We start from the raw sequence: 18,959 nt of genomic DNA on the forward strand, positions 1-18,959 counted from the left end.
ATTTCCGTCCACAATTCTCTTTAGTGATGAGGCTGTTTTTTAGGAATATTCACTACTGGTCTCAAAACATTCTTCACTGGTTTACTACTTCAAAGGAACAAGGTGCTACTCGTGTAATGGTATGGTGTGGCATGTGAAAAGACCATAGGTCCCTTCTTTTTTCAAGAAAATGTCACTGCAGACACCAGTTTACTTATGTCAACGAGGAAGCATTCCCCAATGTCTTGAACGGGGATAGAGATTTCCGACACGGTTCCAGCAAGATGGTGCTCCTGCACATTTGTAAGAGTAAATCTTACATGATCTGGTGTACTGTATTTGTGTCTCGAAGAGTGAAAGAGTAAGTAAAGAAGGTTAATTTAGCATCAACTAAAATATTAGCATAAATTTAAGTGTTCTAAGTGATAATGCCACTTAGAACAACTCGAAGTTTCACAAAAGGGACGATTAAGAGCTCAGGCCTAGATAATGGTGACTAAAAGGTTCACTTAAAATTGACAAAGAGACACCACACCTGCAATAAGGGCAAGTAAGGAGCCTGGCATAAACCAAGCAACAGGAAAGGCTTAGTGGTCACGCCGAATCAGTGAAGGCCCGTGACTAATTGTGGAAGAGGGCTGCTGTAAGCGATTCTCTGGGAAGGCTGTAGGGAAAGAATTAAAAAAAAAACAATAAGAAATAGCAACAAAGAATACGCTATTCTTAGTAAAAATATTGGCGGGAAATAAAAGTTAAGAGAAAGGAATTCGACGTGATTGGTGGAAGAGATCAGACGATGAAGGACGAACAAATAGATGAGAGAGAAATATATCATGTGATGTTGGGGAAAAGGATAGGGGATGAGACTTAGAGAAGTCGGAGAATAGTCGAAATAGTAGTCTGAGTGTAGGTCGGAACAAAAACGGTGTTGTGAGAGAAGTAAGAGAAAATAATGATAGTGCGTGTAAAGTTAAGATAATTATGTGCCTGACAGGGAGAGAGAATCTCCAAGTAAAGCGATGTCCCTATGGAGAAATGGAATCCATACGAGAAGTGAGAAGCTGGTCCTTATTTGTCCACCACAATCCGCCAGCAGTACAGCCTACTAAACTGAAGTGAAGGCCATCTCTTAGATGTAATAATCGACAAGCACCAGAGATCCTCCAGAAAGATGGAAGCAGCAGCAGTAATTACCCAATGGAACACCAACTTAAGACAAGGCAAGAGCCAGATGGAATAAAGTAAGTGGACTGTTACTTTCACACTATATAAGCCTCAAAGTAAATTCCAGGACATATATATATATATACATGTGTGTATGCCTGAAGTTGGGCAGTACAGAAAAAAGGAGTGTGGCAGCGAAAATGGAAATTGTAAGACAACATAAGTGAATATACCAGAACCATAGTACTTGTATGTTTGTATATATGCACATATTAAGGCTCTGGTAGCTCTGAGTAATAGATTGAGTGCTTTAGGTAAATGAATTGTGTTAATTAATAGGATAAGTTAAAGTTGCGATAACGTTAGGGACAGCAGAGATAGTTAATGCTTCATAGAAGGGAAAATTTTCGTAAATTAAGAAACCTGACACTTATAGGATGTTTTTTCGTACTGAAGGTGGAAATTAAAGTAGATCGCAGCTTGTTACACACCTCTAGCCAATATGCTAAGGGTATTTAGAATAAGATAAGTGAAATTTTGTATTAAAACTGAATTGGAATGGCTTCAAGAGTAGAAGATTCCCATAATGTCAGAAGGAATCATATATATATTAAGTAAGGTAGCCTAACCTGTTATAGAGCAAGAACAAATAGTAGATTTGTTACTCCTGACCTCATTATCGTACGCTTTCTGATTGGGTATCTGTGTATCAGGAACAATAGTGTTCACATTGAGCACATTCTATGAATAGAACTGTTTGTATTGCCATTTTTTTTATTTTTCCCTATGATTCCAGACTTATGGAACACCCTGTATTTATATAACGCTTTAGCATCAGACTCCATATTGGGCTGTGTATGTTCAAGAGCAGATCGATGACATTAAACCCTAATGCGACCTTAGCAAAGGTTAGAATGACGCGCAGCTCTGTCGTTTAAAATTTTAACAACTTATCTTCATTAAAAAATCTTTAATGAAACATTTAATCTCCTTTGATTTGCCATTTTTTGTGTTGCTGAACGATGACCAAACGGAAGAGGGGCAACGAAGAAAATGTTTTTGAAATAAAGAAAATAGGAAGCATTTTGAGTTACGCAAATATCTGAAAAAGAAGTATTGTTTTAAAATAACTTTTTAATTGGATTAACAACAACTCCTTCTAATTAACACTTTGTAGTGGACACGGTATTGTTTTCAGCTGCACAGGAACCGTGCTTCAAAACAAAGTGCATGACCTGCGCTCCTATCTTCGACTCGCCTGGTGTGTGATTTCGTGGATGCTACAGCTACTAACTGCGTCCTTGACTTTCATTCGCGTAGCCGAATGACAGCCGAGACCTTGAGACGTTTTGTCTCATCTTGGTGGCAGATAAGATGCCCCAGACCAGTCGTTTTCCTCCACAAAGGGGAGGAAAGATGCTCGTAAAGAGCGAGAATTACTTAAATAAATCTGGCTTCTTTAATTACTTCTAGAGGTTGGAGGGGATGTTTATATCTGCTGATGTACAAAGAGCCATGACAGAGGTAGACAGTTTAGGGTTGATAGCCAATTAAAACTTTCCTTTTGTGAGATAAGGAGGCAAGCGTAAGAGGAAATGTGTTATTTTTAAACTGTTTAGTGAAATAAGTAGGTACGCTGAAACTCTTAACATGTAGCTCTGATCTAAAGAACTTAGCTAAAATTATCAAACATTTACCACCGATGACCCATTTTTTGGTGCGACACTTTCCGGAACTGATACAAACTGAAATGGCTAAAATTAGACTCGGCTTTCAGTTAAAAATCAAAAATTCTCTTTCCTCTTATTTATTTATTTATTTTTGGGATAATTTCATTTGTTCCAAGAAAAACATGGCAAAACCAAGGGAAAATTTAATAAAATTCCTTTCAGCAGAAGATCTGGCGCGAAGTTGATTTTGAGTGCAAACAGGAATTCCATGCAGGGATTAGGAGGAACATATATTGGACTAATCCAAGTACAATATATATCCAAGTAACTCCAAGTAGTACATCCAAGGACCTAAATCCTAGTAAATTATCATATCATATGACATTAATAATTAATAACAGTGCTCAACTCAGATATTTTGCCAAGCAATCGGACAATTGGCCAAAAAGGCCAATATCGTCATTGGATCTGAACACGTTTACTAGTCTTCACCTTTTCCTTTGACAAAACAGGACCAAGATTGGAGAAACTTGTTCTGATGAGAGTGGTGGCTCTTTTGAAGAGAAAACACTGAACAACAATGGAACCTTGTCTCAATAGAAATATGATGAACGCTGAATTCGAATCCGTAGCCCATTTTTTGCTAGGACCTCAGTTCGAAAATATTTCAGTTTCTTTGGTTCTATCTTTTCATATTAGTTGAACTGCTGATTGAGAAGTTCTAGAGTAAGGCGTTTTATAGATCTTGCTACAGTGGGCAGTTTCCTGGTTTCTTGACAATTCTCACCCGCCTCCGCTTGCTCCTTGTATATAAGATGGATATACTCAGTGATCACTGAACTATAACCACCCCATCAGTAATGGACTATGCCGCATAGTTCGCATTATAAAAAGCTGAACAGCTTCGTACACTGCAGCAGTGATAATTTGCATCTGGTCGTGCAAGTTAAAGTGATAAAGTAGCGGTTATGCGATATAGTAAAGATATTACGAAGTTTCAAAAGGGCATGATTGTGGGAGCCCGTGCGGTGGGTGCTTGAAACGGCACCCACCGCACGGGGGGGGGAGCTTGAAACGGCATGTCTTGTAGGTTGTTCGCGGCCCACTGTGGTTAAGGTGTAGAAAGAATAGTCCAACTGGTCATACCACCACCTGCCGACAGATCTGTAAAGGATTACGCAAGGTGTATGTCCATGGTAAGCGAAGGGTGCGGTGAGTTGTACGGACTCAACGGCAGGTCACTGTGCGAAAGATGACATCGCAATACAATATTATTATTATTATTATTGTAAAAAATAAAAAAATAAAAAAAACCGTTCTCCTTTATGAGTTTTTTCCGCCCCATGACAGGTACTGATAACAAGTGCATGGGGTGGTTGGTTGTGTCTGGTTACTATTATTATTGTTACAAAACCCTTTTTCCTTTTTTATGGGATTTTTCCCCCCTTATAATAATTATTATTAATAAATAATTCTACAAAATAATAATAATAAGTACGAACACCAAACCGTACTAGAAACCCCAACCCACAAGCTGTACTGAGACCTAGCCATAATAACGGATAACGGACAAGAGAATCCTGCACAACAAACTGGATATAACAAGAAGGAAAAGGCTACCCATCTGAATGACATAGCTGTGCCCAACACTGGCAACTTCCAGAAAACCCAAGAGGAAAAGATCAGGAAGTACACTAACCTAAGACAGGAGATCAAAGGGATGTGGTAAATGCAGTAAGTAACAACCATCCCGATTATCGTGTGAACTACCGGTTATGATGCCAAAGACCCAACCTGACAGCCTAGCAGCAATAGGTCTCCCAGCGAACACCTACAAGGAACTCCAGAAAGTAGCAATTCTGAACACCTGTAAGACAGTCAGAGAGTTTCTCGAACAACAGTAACACCAGTTACGTCACCGAGTGACGGTACTGGTACCTGTGATGGTACCAGTACCGTCACGGGGTGGAACCCCCATTAAGGAGAAATAATAATAATTATTATTTCTCCCTGATGGTGGTTCCAACCCATGAACTGATAAGTATTCTCGATGCATGATTCCTGTCGCTGTTGTCGTAAAAATATTGAAGGGATCTTATAGAGACCAATTGCGTTAGGTAGGAACATGTTCTTGAGGCACTAAATTGTTGACGAAGGCCGAAGTGAAGATCCCATGCGACTGTGTACCCGTCTCTCCAAGTTTGTGTAGTTTAGGATTTTTTAAATCGATGGGGCATCTGTCTTCCCTGCGATAAGTTTTGCTAGCAGCTGGATATTGCGGTTGCGACCTGTATTTTCTATGGTAGGCCTAGGTTGGTATGGAGAACCGATCTTGAGATCGTGAACGGTCGTCCAGCTAGTCAGTTGACCCGTTTACGTATCCAATATTCGAGCTCATAGAATCTGCTAAGCTGTACTTGAGGAGCTTAGGACGAAATAACAGAAGCCTAAAGCGAGATTTGAAGGAGGTATCTTTTTATGTACTGTGGCATTGGGTGGTGGTCCCTTAAACCCCGTAGCTCCTGCCTAATCGCCCACATAGCTCCCTAAAAGAGAACCCTTTCATCCCAAGTGATTCAAAGATCCGTGTGCGAGGAAAACTTCATATGGGAATACAAGAACAATATCCCAAATGACGATGCACCGCACACTCAGACGTAAGGGGATCCCACAGCAGACGACACATGAGACACCTTCTCCTCACCGTTGTTCATCGTCGATGGGAAATTCTGTGGTGCGAACTGGTGATGAGTCCAAATACCTGGTGCAACTCGCTAACGCCTTCCTGTGTAACGCAAGCAACACGAGTCCGTGGACACACCGTGCATGGTGCCTACTATCCAGACAGATGGCGGTGATTGCTTAATATGGAACATGTTTTGATGGCAAGAACTAGAACCCCTGGTGCGAGCGGACTAACTTTTCACTGATGAGGACTACCGGCAGCGATTAGGCCATATGTGTGGACATGTGTATATGTAAAGGGGGGGTACCTCTGTTCAATCGTGTCACTGTGAAGAACAGAGTCAACTGCAAAAGGACCATAAATGTGATTGGTGTAAGTTTTTGTGAGTAGTGTACATGTTCTGTTGTGTTCTGGCCGCTTGGGTACCCAGAAGTATCAGTCACCTGAAGAGATGATTCTGGGTACTCGTCCACACCACGGGAAGGTAGACCTGTCCCAGTAAAACATGTACCATCTCAAAAGAGAATCTGACCCACCTGGTGCTGCTAGAACGTGGGCCAGGATCCTCTGGACCCATTCCATAGAAGAAAAAATATATATATACTGTATATACAAAATCGCCCGTGATGCAGATTATGACAAAAAAAAAAAAAAAAACCAGCTAGTGGTGCTGGTTTAAAAAAAAAAAAAAAACTAGAGTGACTAATTCTAGATAGAAAGCGAGGAAAAGGCAAAACATAACACACGCACAAAAATAATAAATAAATAAAAAAAAATATATTTATATATACTGGTATAGAGAACGCGAGGGAAAAAAAGCATAGGTACCCTAGAAAAAAAGAAAAAAATTAAAAAAAAGAAAAAAAAAAGAAAATATCTACGCTGGATACTCAGTTAGTGGTGAGTTCCTCTCTGAGGATTTGTCTTCTACCCTCAAAAGCTGCAATTGCAAAGTTTTGAAGTGCTCTGAAGTTCGCTGAAGCTTGATGCAGGACGTCTACCCGGTTTTCTGTAATGTTGGTTGTAGCTAACAGCAGTATTGAATGCAAGAAGTACATGTTTCCAATTTTCCTTAGCTCTATAGGAGCAGAGATCCGTTGTAACAAGGCCAAATTGGTGGAGTTTTTCATTCGGCGAGCCATGTCCAGTGACGAGGAATGAGGTTTCAAGGCTCAATGAAAGCCAGTTCCTGACAGCCTTAGAAGTCGGGAAAGTAATGTCTGGGAGAAACGCCCTGGTTACAGCACCATGTGGAGAATTATCAAAAGATATATTAGCTCACACACCTGTGACACCAACTGATTGACCTGTCTTCTCAAGACAAGCAAATCAGTCGGAGTAGCAAGTGTGCGAGTTATTACATTTTAGTAAACCCGTGCTCTTTTTATAGTTCTTGGTGCTCGTTGTAGTCAAACTTGCTTTTAAAACGCTATGTCACTGAGTTAATTCAACCGATAAATTTTGTTATTTGTGTTATAGACAATTATATCTCATTGACAGTCTATAACACCCTTATTAAAGAAAACAAACTTTATTTTAGCTGTAAATCAGGCGATCAGGACAGAAGTAGGCTCGCAATTTTCAAAGGGTGTTTAGTTCTTTGGAATTCGAAGTGTTCGGGCAGCAACAGAGGGAAAAAACTATAAAACCTTGATTGAGAATTTTTACGAGCTTTAGTGCAATGTACTATACCCCTAAAAATACACTTCCTCCATTCCTGTTGGTTTTTTTCCCCAGATAACCTTGGAAACGTTAGTGATGAACACGGTGAAGTTTTCACTGCGATATTGCTACAATTGTTAATTGCTACAAAATGCTACAAACTTTAGCTAAATATGATGACCGTGTTGCTGGACATTGATCAGAGAGCCGCCTGATCATTAAAAGAGCAAAAGAAAAAGAACGAAACATCACTCAAGCAACCTTTGTCCCACTGTCTCCAATAATAAATAAATAAACAAAAGCAGAAACAACTTTCTCCTTCAATTTTAGCCTGCAACGAAAATTAAACCCAGACCTTTCGCACTTAGAGCAGTGACAATATCCACCGCGCTATCCAAGAACTCACGTTCCAGGGGCACATTTGAAACTTAAGAACATCCAATTGATGAATTGTGTTTTATTTTTAGATGGTGAATGAAAGAAAAGATAGAGATGAACGATCTTTGTGTCATACTCCATTCTCAAGAGTCTGCTACTTGTCTTATGTTAATTGAAGAGGACGAGGGTATATTAATGAGCTGAACTTTACTAACCGGTCTGGATTAATGTTGCTTCGCTGTTGGCATTAGTCTACAATCCTCAGTAATTGACAGTTGAATACCCCTCCAAGGCGACTACAAAACCGTCGACAGTTGCCCGGACTTAGAAGACAATTAAAAATGTCACAATTAGAACAAAATGTACCGCACCATGATGATTTAAATTGGTCGTCCTACAAGTGGTGTAGGACGACCAATTTAGATCTTTCGATTAGGTCTTAGAGATTGAAGAGTTGAGCCGATTATTTATACACGTTCAAGTAACGTACATTCTGTGTAATTGAGGAAACATCTATCGGTGGAGTGAATAGTCATTAACAGCTCAAATTGAAATGCATTGTCTTCAATAGGTTGTATGGAATAACCATCGAAGGTGTGCGGGGAGGGAATGAAATCAGAACTGAGAGTATCCCAGTAACCTCTAATTATCTAGAGCAATAGAGACGACTTGAGTACTACTTTATTCCTCGATGTCTAGACTGCAAGGGACAGCGAGGCTATCAATCAGATATTCGTAAAACTAATCCTTTGTTTCTTAGCTACCATAGCTCAAATCTAATACGGACATTGTTAGGCCAAACACGTACTTGGACTTGAGACCCTTAATGGATCGTGTTTCACTCATATTTCCAACTCTGTCGACATCCCAACCACACACCGAACTTCACTTGCCGTGGTTGAGGTGCTGCGAGAACATAAAAATTTAATGATCCCCTAAAGAGCGATGCGCTTTTGTTTTTCTTGCATTCTTTCGACTGCAGTCCGCTATCGTGTGCTATCTGTAATGGCAAAGGGGTGGCTTTCACTTTCCTCTCGATAAGACTTCGGATAATTTTTATTGACCATAATTAAATTTGTCTTTGACAAGTTTTATCTCTTTCGTGATAAGTAAATGTAGCTGCCTTTTAAACGAGGGCATGGTTCTTTCTGGTATCGGAATTCTTATCTCTCATTGTTTACGGACATAGGGTATTAGTTGCGAAATTCGCCTTTTCGCCGCTAGATGGCTATCCGGTTTTTCTACAAACAGAACCTTTTTGTACTACTACTTCTTCACTGACTGTAAAGACAGCAGAACTGGTAAAACTATATACCGAGTTATTTCTGTAATTAACTTTTGAGCTTGCTTAATAGATAATATTAATCAATTCAACAGATTCGTCCATCTTGGCATCCTCATCGGACTATATATTTTCTTAAAAATATGTATGCATTTGTGTCTTCTGTTATGGGGACTTTAAAATTGTTCCATAATATTTTGTATTTGTCCTCCTCACTGCATTTCTAGTTGAAAGAGGTCATGTAGTGCCTAAGATCGGCATAGTCTTCCCTCCTTGTTAAACCTCTTTACTTTTAACGTCTGAGAACTCACTTATCATCATCCACTTTTTTTGAATTTCATGACCATTACCCAAAAAAGCGACCTTGTTGTTATGGTAGGGCAGTATGTACACTGTATATACTGTATATATGCAGAGCAGCATAGAGTTGTGGAATCAACGTATGAATCTGAAGTTGCAGTGACCAGATCATTATAATAATGTTCCTAGCTTCTACAAAAGCACATAATAAGCAAAAATTGTATTGAAACACAAAAGTAAAAATTAAAATTAAAAATAAGATGAAATAAAGTTAGTTAAGCAAGAAAAGATGCTAATATTATTATGTCTCATGCCAATATTAAGGGGTGAGAGGAAGAACATTTTGAGGAAGAAAATACGTGCTTCTTAACTTGTGAAAGTTGCGAACAGCTTTATTTACTATGGTTTTGGTAACTTTGTCAAATCTGATTCATAGCACTGGGGATGCAATTAAATCTTTTCTGAGAAATTAAATTCGCTTTTTGTGCCAAGCTACATTCCATTACCTCTCAACTTAGGCACACTTCATTGAACGTCTTGATTATCGAAACGCCACAATAGGCTTTCACGGCTTGTAGATCACTGATGAGACAAGGAACGATATCATTCCACTCCCATCTAGTGGCCATCATTCTTTTCGATACTCAAAACATTTTTTGACGTCTGGTCATCTGGTCCTATAACTTAATATTTTTGTGAATCATTATGGCTCTTTCGGGGTAATCTCTGGCCTCCTCTGCAACTCAAACCCAAACATGTGGGTTTGGAAAGCGTATCCCATCCATATCTGTTGTACAGAAGCTCTTGAAATCGATCTCTGAGGAGCTGTCTTGTAGAGAAATCAAAATCACAAGGATTCGTTTCCTGAGAACGGGACACTGCAATGGCATCTGGTGGTCCTTGTGCAAGGTTTGTTTTGGGGGCCTTTTCTTTTGTTGTGGTTATGTGGCTATAAATCTGGCTATTTTTAAGAAACGTTTTCTTGTCAATTCTCTTTTTGTGTCTGGGCCGGGTACGTTGAATCTGGTGCACCTTTCTTTTGCACAGTCCTGCCAGAAAATAGGAGATACCAAAGAACTTCCCATTGCCACTGATGCAGTAATACTTTCGCACTGCTAGTCACACGACACCTAGCATAGTCGCAAAATGTTTGGCGCCGTCTGCAAGAAATCATGTTTTCGTCATGGGTGGGATCAATTGCTTCTCCAGGAACGAATGGTAGTAAGTGGCATTTCAGTTGTGCCTTGTGACACAGAAAGAACTTACATTTCGGCATCAAGTAAAACAATTTTTCACATTCACGTGCACTTTGGAAACTACTATTGTACGTGTCCGTTATTATTATACGTATCCTAGGCCAAGAAATACCTGCTCACAAGAACAATGCTGCCGCTACTTTTTGAACAACCCTTGTATATCTTATGGTTTCTCCGCTACGTTATTTGTTTTCAACTTTGTAGAATCCCTCCTAATCCATATTTCTGGTTTCACTAATTCCTCCTTATAAAATACTAAAAGGTAATTGAATGATTACCTTTTAGTAAACTGAAGAAAATACATTTTTATTTTCTTTTTAAAATTTATCGGTACATATTTCCACTTAAAATACCGACAATACCAAGTTCTGTCTACAAATACTCGAACAAGCTTCATACATTTCAATCTTCCTTCTCCTGAAAAATAGGTGAAAAACAGACCGATTTGCAATGCATTTTTCATAATTTTAAAGACAACAGTCAATTTTGTATTTAATTATTTTTTAATTTTCAAACGTCGAATATATCGCAGACACGAAATACTAACATCTGACATTAGTTGCTTTAGAGCTCGTCTTAAACAATCCTAACCCTCATTGTACTCTCCAACAGCTTAAGAACAAGCTGACAGTTAAATGGGATCATTCTTTTTGTTTTAATATGCAACTGAAGAAGGTTCATGCTCTGTTATTCGATACGTCTCAGGTAATTTATTTAACCCGCAGCTTAAGTGAAAAATTATATTCATGTTTACACAAGGCAGACATGATCTATAACGGCAACTTAACCTGCATTCAAGAAATCAAATACTGAACTCGTCTACTCCAGGTTCAGTATGCAAAGAGTGTTTACTGAATACTTAATAGCGTCTCTAAGAAATCGAGTTTCTTGTCACGGTTTCAAAGCTGGCAAGTCGATGAAGGAATCCTTTGAGGAAGAGAAGGATTTGGTGGGAAAGAATCTTATCCATCGCTTCTGCTTAACAGAAAAGAGAGTTAAAACCATGACTCACACCTATCCGGAAGAGATTCAGTTTCTTCTATCATCCCAATACGATAACAAACAACAGCTGTTCTGCTTCCTTCTTACACTGACGACTTGATTGTATGTGATCGCACAATACATGAGTCCTATTGGCTGTGGGGAGACCTACCTGGCTCCTTCATGACGTGCTGGGTACGATGACTCCACCGCTTTGCTAGGTCTGTGCTACTTGCTGCCGGGGCGAGGGGTAAGTACGGGGATAAACTGAGGGGGGGGGATAAAGTTCTTGTTGGTTAGTTGACGGGCAAGCCCTTGCGAGATATAAACAGGGTCTAGAGCGGGTACTCCCAAGGTAACGCTGTCTTACTGTGAACGCTGTGCATCGCGAGCGTTCCACTTGTACGGTGTACCTTGCTAAAGCATTATTACCCTTGAAGGTCTTGCACCAACAATACAATCCCACATTATCCTCGAACTAACGTCTCGCTTCTATTCAACATGTGGCTCCAGTAGCTCCCATTTCACTGCGAGCGTCTTCCTCTTACTTACGTAACCGAGACTCGCATAGTTTTCGGATCACGTGACCACACCAGAGTCACTTTACGCTGACAAAAATGACAAACCAGAGTCGCTTGAAAGTTGTAGTTCTGGGAATCTCTCGTGCAGGTAAATCAGGTAAGCATTCAGTGTTTTTAATATTGGCCAGCGAGAACAGATGGGGTGAGGAAGGCCGTTTTGTTTGCTGTTTCTGTGCCGCGTTTGTTTTTGTGTGATCATTTATCGATTGCTTCCGCGTTTCAGATAAGGTCGCATTGGTCAGGGTGCACGCATGAAAATCAGACCTCCACTTGTGTGTGTGTGTGTACGTATTATCTCATTTAGAGTGTAAAATTGTCCATTTTCGAAGAGTAAATGTGCAGAACTGTCCTGGCAGTTTCGATCAAAGCAGAACAGTTTCTTTTGAAGGAGTGGCCATCCTAATGAAAAATATTCCTCCGAAATGTGGCGTATATTTCTAATTTACTTTCAAATATTTGCATTTTTCAAATTTGTCCGCTAAGAGTCAGTACTGTCAATTGACGCGCCATCTACTGGAGACTGTAAAATGTAAAGTGGATTATAGATTTGTGTACGATCTTAAATATGCGTAGAACTCACGAGAGTCAAATGTGTCCTTCGTCAGAAGTTATTATAAGCGCCCTCTTGTGATTAAATTTTTATTCAGTTATAGTCCTTTCATTTAATAAATAAATATTTCTTTCATTTGTTCATTGGAATAAAAAGAATGTTTATTAAATTCATTTCGCACTACTACGTTCCTGACAGATGGAATTTTTTGAACATTTCTTTTTATCTTTTTTGTATATGTATTCATATTTAATTTTTCGCATTTCTTACTGTATTTTGCAAACAAATATGGAATTATTTTTACTCAACGATCTCTGTCTACAAAATTCAGAACAAGACAGAACCGTATTTATGTAAAAAAAAAAGATTGAGAAATAAAATAGGGATATTTTGGACGCAAAAAAATTATTGTAATATTCGTAAACAAAATACGGTAATTAATGCGCAAAATTAATATATAAATATACAAAAAAAAAGTAAACAATTTATCTGTTAGGAACATAGTGGTGGAAAATGCGTTTAATGAATGCAAAGCGGGCGGGAAGCCCTTAAAGTTTTCATGCCATAAACATTTTTAGATTATATTTAGTACTTATAACAGGTATATGGTCATTTTAACAGCGAGGTGTGGGGAGCAGTATTTCCCTCCAGTATGGCTTTGTACTTTAAAAGTCGGAATTGTGATTCACTTAATAATGGCATCATAGGACAATAAAGAAAAGTTTATATACCTTTCCAGACATTCTATACAATGCCTGGATTCATTTTGCAGGTAACATCGTACATATATGGATCCAATAAGATAAGTAGAACAAAAGCCCCTATTTTTATCCCATTTAGTCTCTAACGAGGTAATATGTTAAAGCATAATCCAAAGAAATGTTCTGGGAGCATCAAAATATAGCTGAACTCTACCAAAGTTGCCTTTTATTGCAGCAGAGTGTGCACTGTTGAAGGTCGCTAACCTTGAGGTAAGGAACGTTCTTTCCGTCCGGCCCCCCTCGATAAACTATGAACTTTTTGAGTTCTCATAAGCAAGTTAACAAGGCGAGACGTTACTAGCACAGCCATGTTTTTTGTGTTATGTTCCGTGCAGTCATACCTGACGACCTTGCTTGGCTGAGTCACGTGGGCTGGAGGCAACAGGGTCTCTGGGTCCGCTGCAGCTGCTTATCAATCACCAGAGGATAATCCAGCAAAAAGAAGAAAGAAAAACTTCTATTTGCGCCACTTCCGTGCGCGCGCGCACACACACATATACAAAGCTGGCCACGTGGATGAGGTGAAAGGTTGTAGCGTCTCCTCCTTCATCTTTATCTATGGAGTTACGTAAATAAAGGAAGACAAAGTGTACTGGCGCCGAGGATATGTACTTGACCGTTTCGCCCACTGACCTTTCCTGTAAAGCCGGAACGTAAGTGTTAAGTATTTTAACTTGATCCGGCTTTCATCAATCCTAAGGTCGCAGATATAATTCAGTACCTTCCATCAAACCAAACCGCAGGGCTAGCTAGGTGGAAAGCCATTTGGAATACTTCTCTTGTGGAACAGGTTAGGCTTAACAACATAATTAAACAGACACTTGGAATACGTAAAAAAACGGTAATCTGATATAGCAAACAGGTTGGTCGGTCCAGAAGACTTTATGGCACCTATTGTTATTGCGTTCTTCCTCTTCTTGAGTTGAATTTTAAACGACTGACCTCCATTGCGGCCGGATTCCAGATGAAAGAAACAAATCCTTGTATTTCTACGCAAGTAAAAGATTTTTGTTTTTACATAAGCCGATTAATTTTTGGAGTATATATATATATATATTTAATTTTCATAAATTGAATGCAGGGAACTTAAGAAATTCATATAATCGTTGTATCCCTTGAATTCCAGATGATATGATGATGAGGTGTATCAGAGGATCTTCTTTAAAAGAAATTCTACAGTGATGATTATCATTAAATAAAATTATATCTAAAGATAAGCGCAGTGGTGATGCGGCTTAGGCCTTATGTGATGCGGCTTATGAAAGGAATTTAAGGTCCAAGTAATTTCTGAGTTAAAATAAAGAAAATTCATGTTGGAATGTCACTGGATAGCTATCCAGTCACAGTACATCGGCGACTCTACACTGATAAGAAAGGCCGCAACTTCCAATAACTGCAGTACTGTTGTGATGTAAGTTCACGATGAGGAGGATCATCACTGGATCAACGTACACACTCTTACCAAAAGTATTAGGATACTTGTAGTTATGAACAAAACACGTATTTCTTCAAAACAATTAATAGTGCTGCCCTACTTTTGACCATCACTTGAACGCTGTTTCAGCACGCCATTGAAGACTTTCTGCTAATCTTTTCTAGAAAAACTGTTGATTTTGTGCTCCATTCACCCTTTAAACTATTTGAACGCCCCACTAACGAAGAGAGCGCTTTATATATATCGTACATTGATGTATCACAGCCTTAGTAGCTTTGGCACTTAACACGCAATGACGCAATGCAGGGCACACAGAATTCTACAGAACATCAGTGTGTTCGACATAGCATTTTGAGTGTAGTCTGGTTGATTGTGATCAATCGCGTGACCGATTACGAAGAACCACGCAATACTAGTGGTCTATAACTTAATATAAGTTATATATATGCACACTCCCGCCTAAAAGTTTTGAATTACAGTGTATGACAACAGTTTTTGTTATTTTATTTTATTTTTTTGAAATTAGCTATGACAATGTAAGGTTTCATATTAAAAAAAAAACACACCACAAAGTATTTTAAGATTTTTTTCGTTAAACATTGAAAAGTTACAGCAAAAAATATTGAAATGATTAATATTAACAACTATACTGATTTTTCATCAAAATATCCTTCGCGAGGTTTTATCACTGCTTTACACAAACGTGGTGTTCTGGTGATTGATTTTATAATGGTGTCTTGACCAGCATTATTCCAAGAGATCTGCAAGGTTTCCCAGAAATTTGAATATGGGCAGACTTCACGGTCTAGATGATCCCATAAAAGCTTCATTGGGTTTGAGCCAGGCGATTTGGGTGGATTTGGATATTGCAAATTATGTCCATACCATTGTCTTGTTATAATATAAAATTTCTTCCACAGAAGCGAACTCCTGAGGATATTGCATTATATTCATGAATGCTTTTATAGTTCTTTTTCTTAAAATTCCTTCAATTCTGACGGTGCCACCCATTCCCGAAAAACACCAGCTTTTTTATTATTATTATTTTTTATTTCATTATTTACTGTTTTTTATTATTATTAATATTTATTTATTATTATTTTTTTATCCCAAATGTATCCTTTTTATTTATATTTTTTGCACTAATGTTTTTTTATATTATATTTTATTTATTTTTTTTTTGTTTGTTTTTTTTTTCTTCCCTCTTTTGCTCCTTTCTTTTCCTCTGGAATGAGCCCCAGAGGATCCTAGCCTACCTTTTGGCATCACTAGGTAGGTCAGAGTCTCTTTTGAGACGATATGTGTTTTACTGGGACTGGCCCACCTTCCGGTGGTGTGGACGAGTACCCAGAATCATCTGTCCAGGTGACTGATGCTTCTGGGTAGCCACGCGGCCAGACACAAAACAGAACACACACACAAACCTACGTCACACACATATCTGGCCCATTTGTAGTGATACTGTTCTTCACAGAGACACGAGGCGCAGTTGAAGAGACGTTCTAGGTACCGCCCTATACATAAACACATGTTCACATGTCCATGTCCATTCCCGAAAAACAGAAACAATTCCAGATCATGTTGGAACCACTACCGTGCTTGACTGCAGGCAATAAACAATGTGGCATCATTTTTTCTTGAGTTGATCTCCCATAAACTCTACGCTTGGATCCAGAAAATTCAAATTTGGATTTATTCGTCTGCAATACGTTTTTCGCTCTTCAACTGTTCAATGTTGATGGTTTTTAGCCCAAATTAACCGTTTCTTTCGATTTTCCGAATTTAATAAGGATTTTCAGACCGCTACACGACCATGAAGTCCTGCTTGTTTAAAACGAAGTTTTAGAGTGGATAGAGACACTGGAGTTTCTCTGTACCTATTGAACTCAGCTCGGATTTCAGGTGCAGTAAGTCGATTGCGTTTAGAAATCGTGTTATCGTCTTATCTTGCGCTTCCGTTGTTAGGCGCGATCGTTGTGATCCTGGTTTGTCCTTTAAACTGCCAGTCTCTTTGAATCGTCGAACAGTAGTTTGTACTCCTTTTTTATTATTATTATTATCCGTTTATTTCCATAAGGAAACCACCCCGGGACGGCAAAGTGCCAGGAGGGTGCTAAGTACAAATCAGGGTACGAGATACTACGTGCAGTGGGTTACATATACTGAACACGTAGTCTCGTCCCGAAATATTATATACACATTTTATGTTTAATATATATAGTATTTACACATTGATGATTCTGTACATACATTATACAACTGATATATTTACAATTCACTAATAATTCCATCTATAAATTACATATTTACATAACTGTTACAGAAGGTATATTTTTACAGTCAACAAATTATTATTGTTCTGAAAGCAGAAAGTTTCTCTTTTACTCTAAATTCTTTGGTACTTTGCAGCCGATTCATATTTTGGTAAGTCTGTACGAATCCTGGAAGATCTCTTTCCGGTATGTTGCATCCTCACACAGTTTTTCGGCATCTATGTGTAGTGAGTTAAATATTTTCGCTGCATTTGATGGGAAGAATCTTTGCAGGCTACTAAGATTGTTCAGGACTGGACGCAGTGGATTATTTACTTCCCCGCAACGTCTAGCAGTGATACGCGGTTTGACTAGAATATTATCCAGGACTGGAGCATCCACTCTGCCTGTGAGCATTTGTGCGAGAGTGTGTATGTTCCTGTTAATTGTCCGCTGCATCCAGGGTGTGATGTTAAGGTTTGAGTAGAGAATGGCCCTTGAGATAGTAAAAGGGTGGCCAGCAATTCTGTTAAGCCATCGCAAGAACCAGTACTCGATCCCAAGGACGGACTTATAATGTGAATCTGGAGCTGATGACCAGATTTGCGAGGCATACATTGCAATTGGCAGGACACACCTTAAAATGTACTTGGTCGCTAGCTGAGGATCCCTAATTCCTACCAGTTCCTGTCTAGTAGCCCATAAAGCGGCGAATATTTTTGTCTTCATATGGGCGAAGTGTTGAGCAAAGGTGAGTCTGTCATCCCACTTAAGACCCAGGTCCAGGTGAGAGTGCACTTTTACCACATTAGACCCGTTCACAGAGATCGAGATGTCATTTTTATTCTGCTTGCAAGTTATGGTCATTTGGGCAGACTTCTGCGCATTAATACGGAGCCCGATGCAATCCAGGTAGCTCTCAAATTCTCTGATTGTGCTATTTGCCATCTGACAAATACCTTCTGCTGATTCATGGTCTTTGGAAGTGATGAAGAATTTTACATCGTCAGCATATGTTATAAAATTGTAGTACCGTGCAAGAAACGGCTCCAGGGCGGCCGCGAAGAGAGTAGCCGAAAGAACTCCCCCTTGTGGCACTCCTCGCGAGATGGTAAAGCAAGATTGTAGCTTTTAGTGCTTAACAATAAGTTTTCTATGTTCTAGCAGGCTGGTTATTATAGTTAACAAATTTCCTCTTACATTAAAATAATTCTTTAAAATCGCAATGAGCGCTGGAATTGAGACGTTGTCGTAGGCTGCGGAGATATCCAAAAAAATAATATCAATTTGCTCCTTCTCATTTAGTGCTCTCTGCACGCGAAAAAGGGTTTCCAGTAAGTTTGTTATTGTTGATCTACCCGAAATAACTGAGTGCAAATGCGGTGGTCTATGGCTGAAGCAGTGTTGATTGATGGTGGGAAGCAGTGCTTTTTCGAATACCTTCTGTAGGGTGCAGCTGACAGAAATTGGTCTGTAATCCTTAGCCAATTTTGGGTGTTTAATCTTTGGTATTGGGGTTACAATGTAATTTTTCCAGGCTTGCGGGAAAGCTCCTGACCTGATGATTTCCTGATAGATGTGCAGTAATAGATCTATTATAAATGGGCTACTTATCTTAAGGATGAACATTGGAAATTTGTCTGGTCCAACAGTGGCCTTATTGGGCAGATCGTTGATTGCTTTCATTACGCTCTCTTTGGTGATTTGTATTTCACTCAAAGGAGGTCTTGTTGGTTCCTCTATTGCCGAATGGTTTCGCTTGTTTAAATCTTTCAGGAATTCAAAAATTTTGTTACCATTATCAGTGTTCTCAATTTGATTCAGTCCATGCAGGTTACTAAAAGTGTTATTAGCCCATTCCTTGAAAATGCATTCGGTCATATTCTCTGTGCTATTTCTATTGCTAGTAATTCTTTTTGCTCTTTTTAGTTTATTATGAACAACACTGCAGTGTGCCTGTCTTTTTGCTTTGATGAAATGTGCTCTTTCTTTCTTATAACGAATGTGATCGGCAGGATGACC

General features: G+C 39.0%; 1 protein-coding gene across 1 annotated transcript in view; it reads left to right on the forward strand.

Annotated features, from left to right (window-relative positions):
- The first annotated feature begins 11,955 nt into the window (after positions 1-11,955).
- LOC150080447 (ras-related and estrogen-regulated growth inhibitor-like protein A) overlaps positions 11,956-18,959 on the forward strand; it is a 60,107-nt gene continuing 53,103 nt past the window's right edge. The window contains exon 1 of the mRNA XM_090381326.1: positions 11,956-12,036. Coding sequence (XP_090237452.1) covers positions 11,976-12,036 — 61 coding nt within the window. The 5' untranslated portion in view covers positions 11,956-11,975. The remainder of the gene's footprint in view (positions 12,037-18,959) is intronic.

This window comes from Mastigoproctus giganteus, chromosome 9, assembly GCF_048544385.1.
Source record: "Mastigoproctus giganteus isolate SK-2022 chromosome 9, ASM4854438v1, whole genome shotgun sequence".
Lineage (NCBI taxonomy): Eukaryota > Metazoa > Arthropoda > Arachnida > Uropygi > Thelyphonidae > Mastigoproctus > Mastigoproctus giganteus.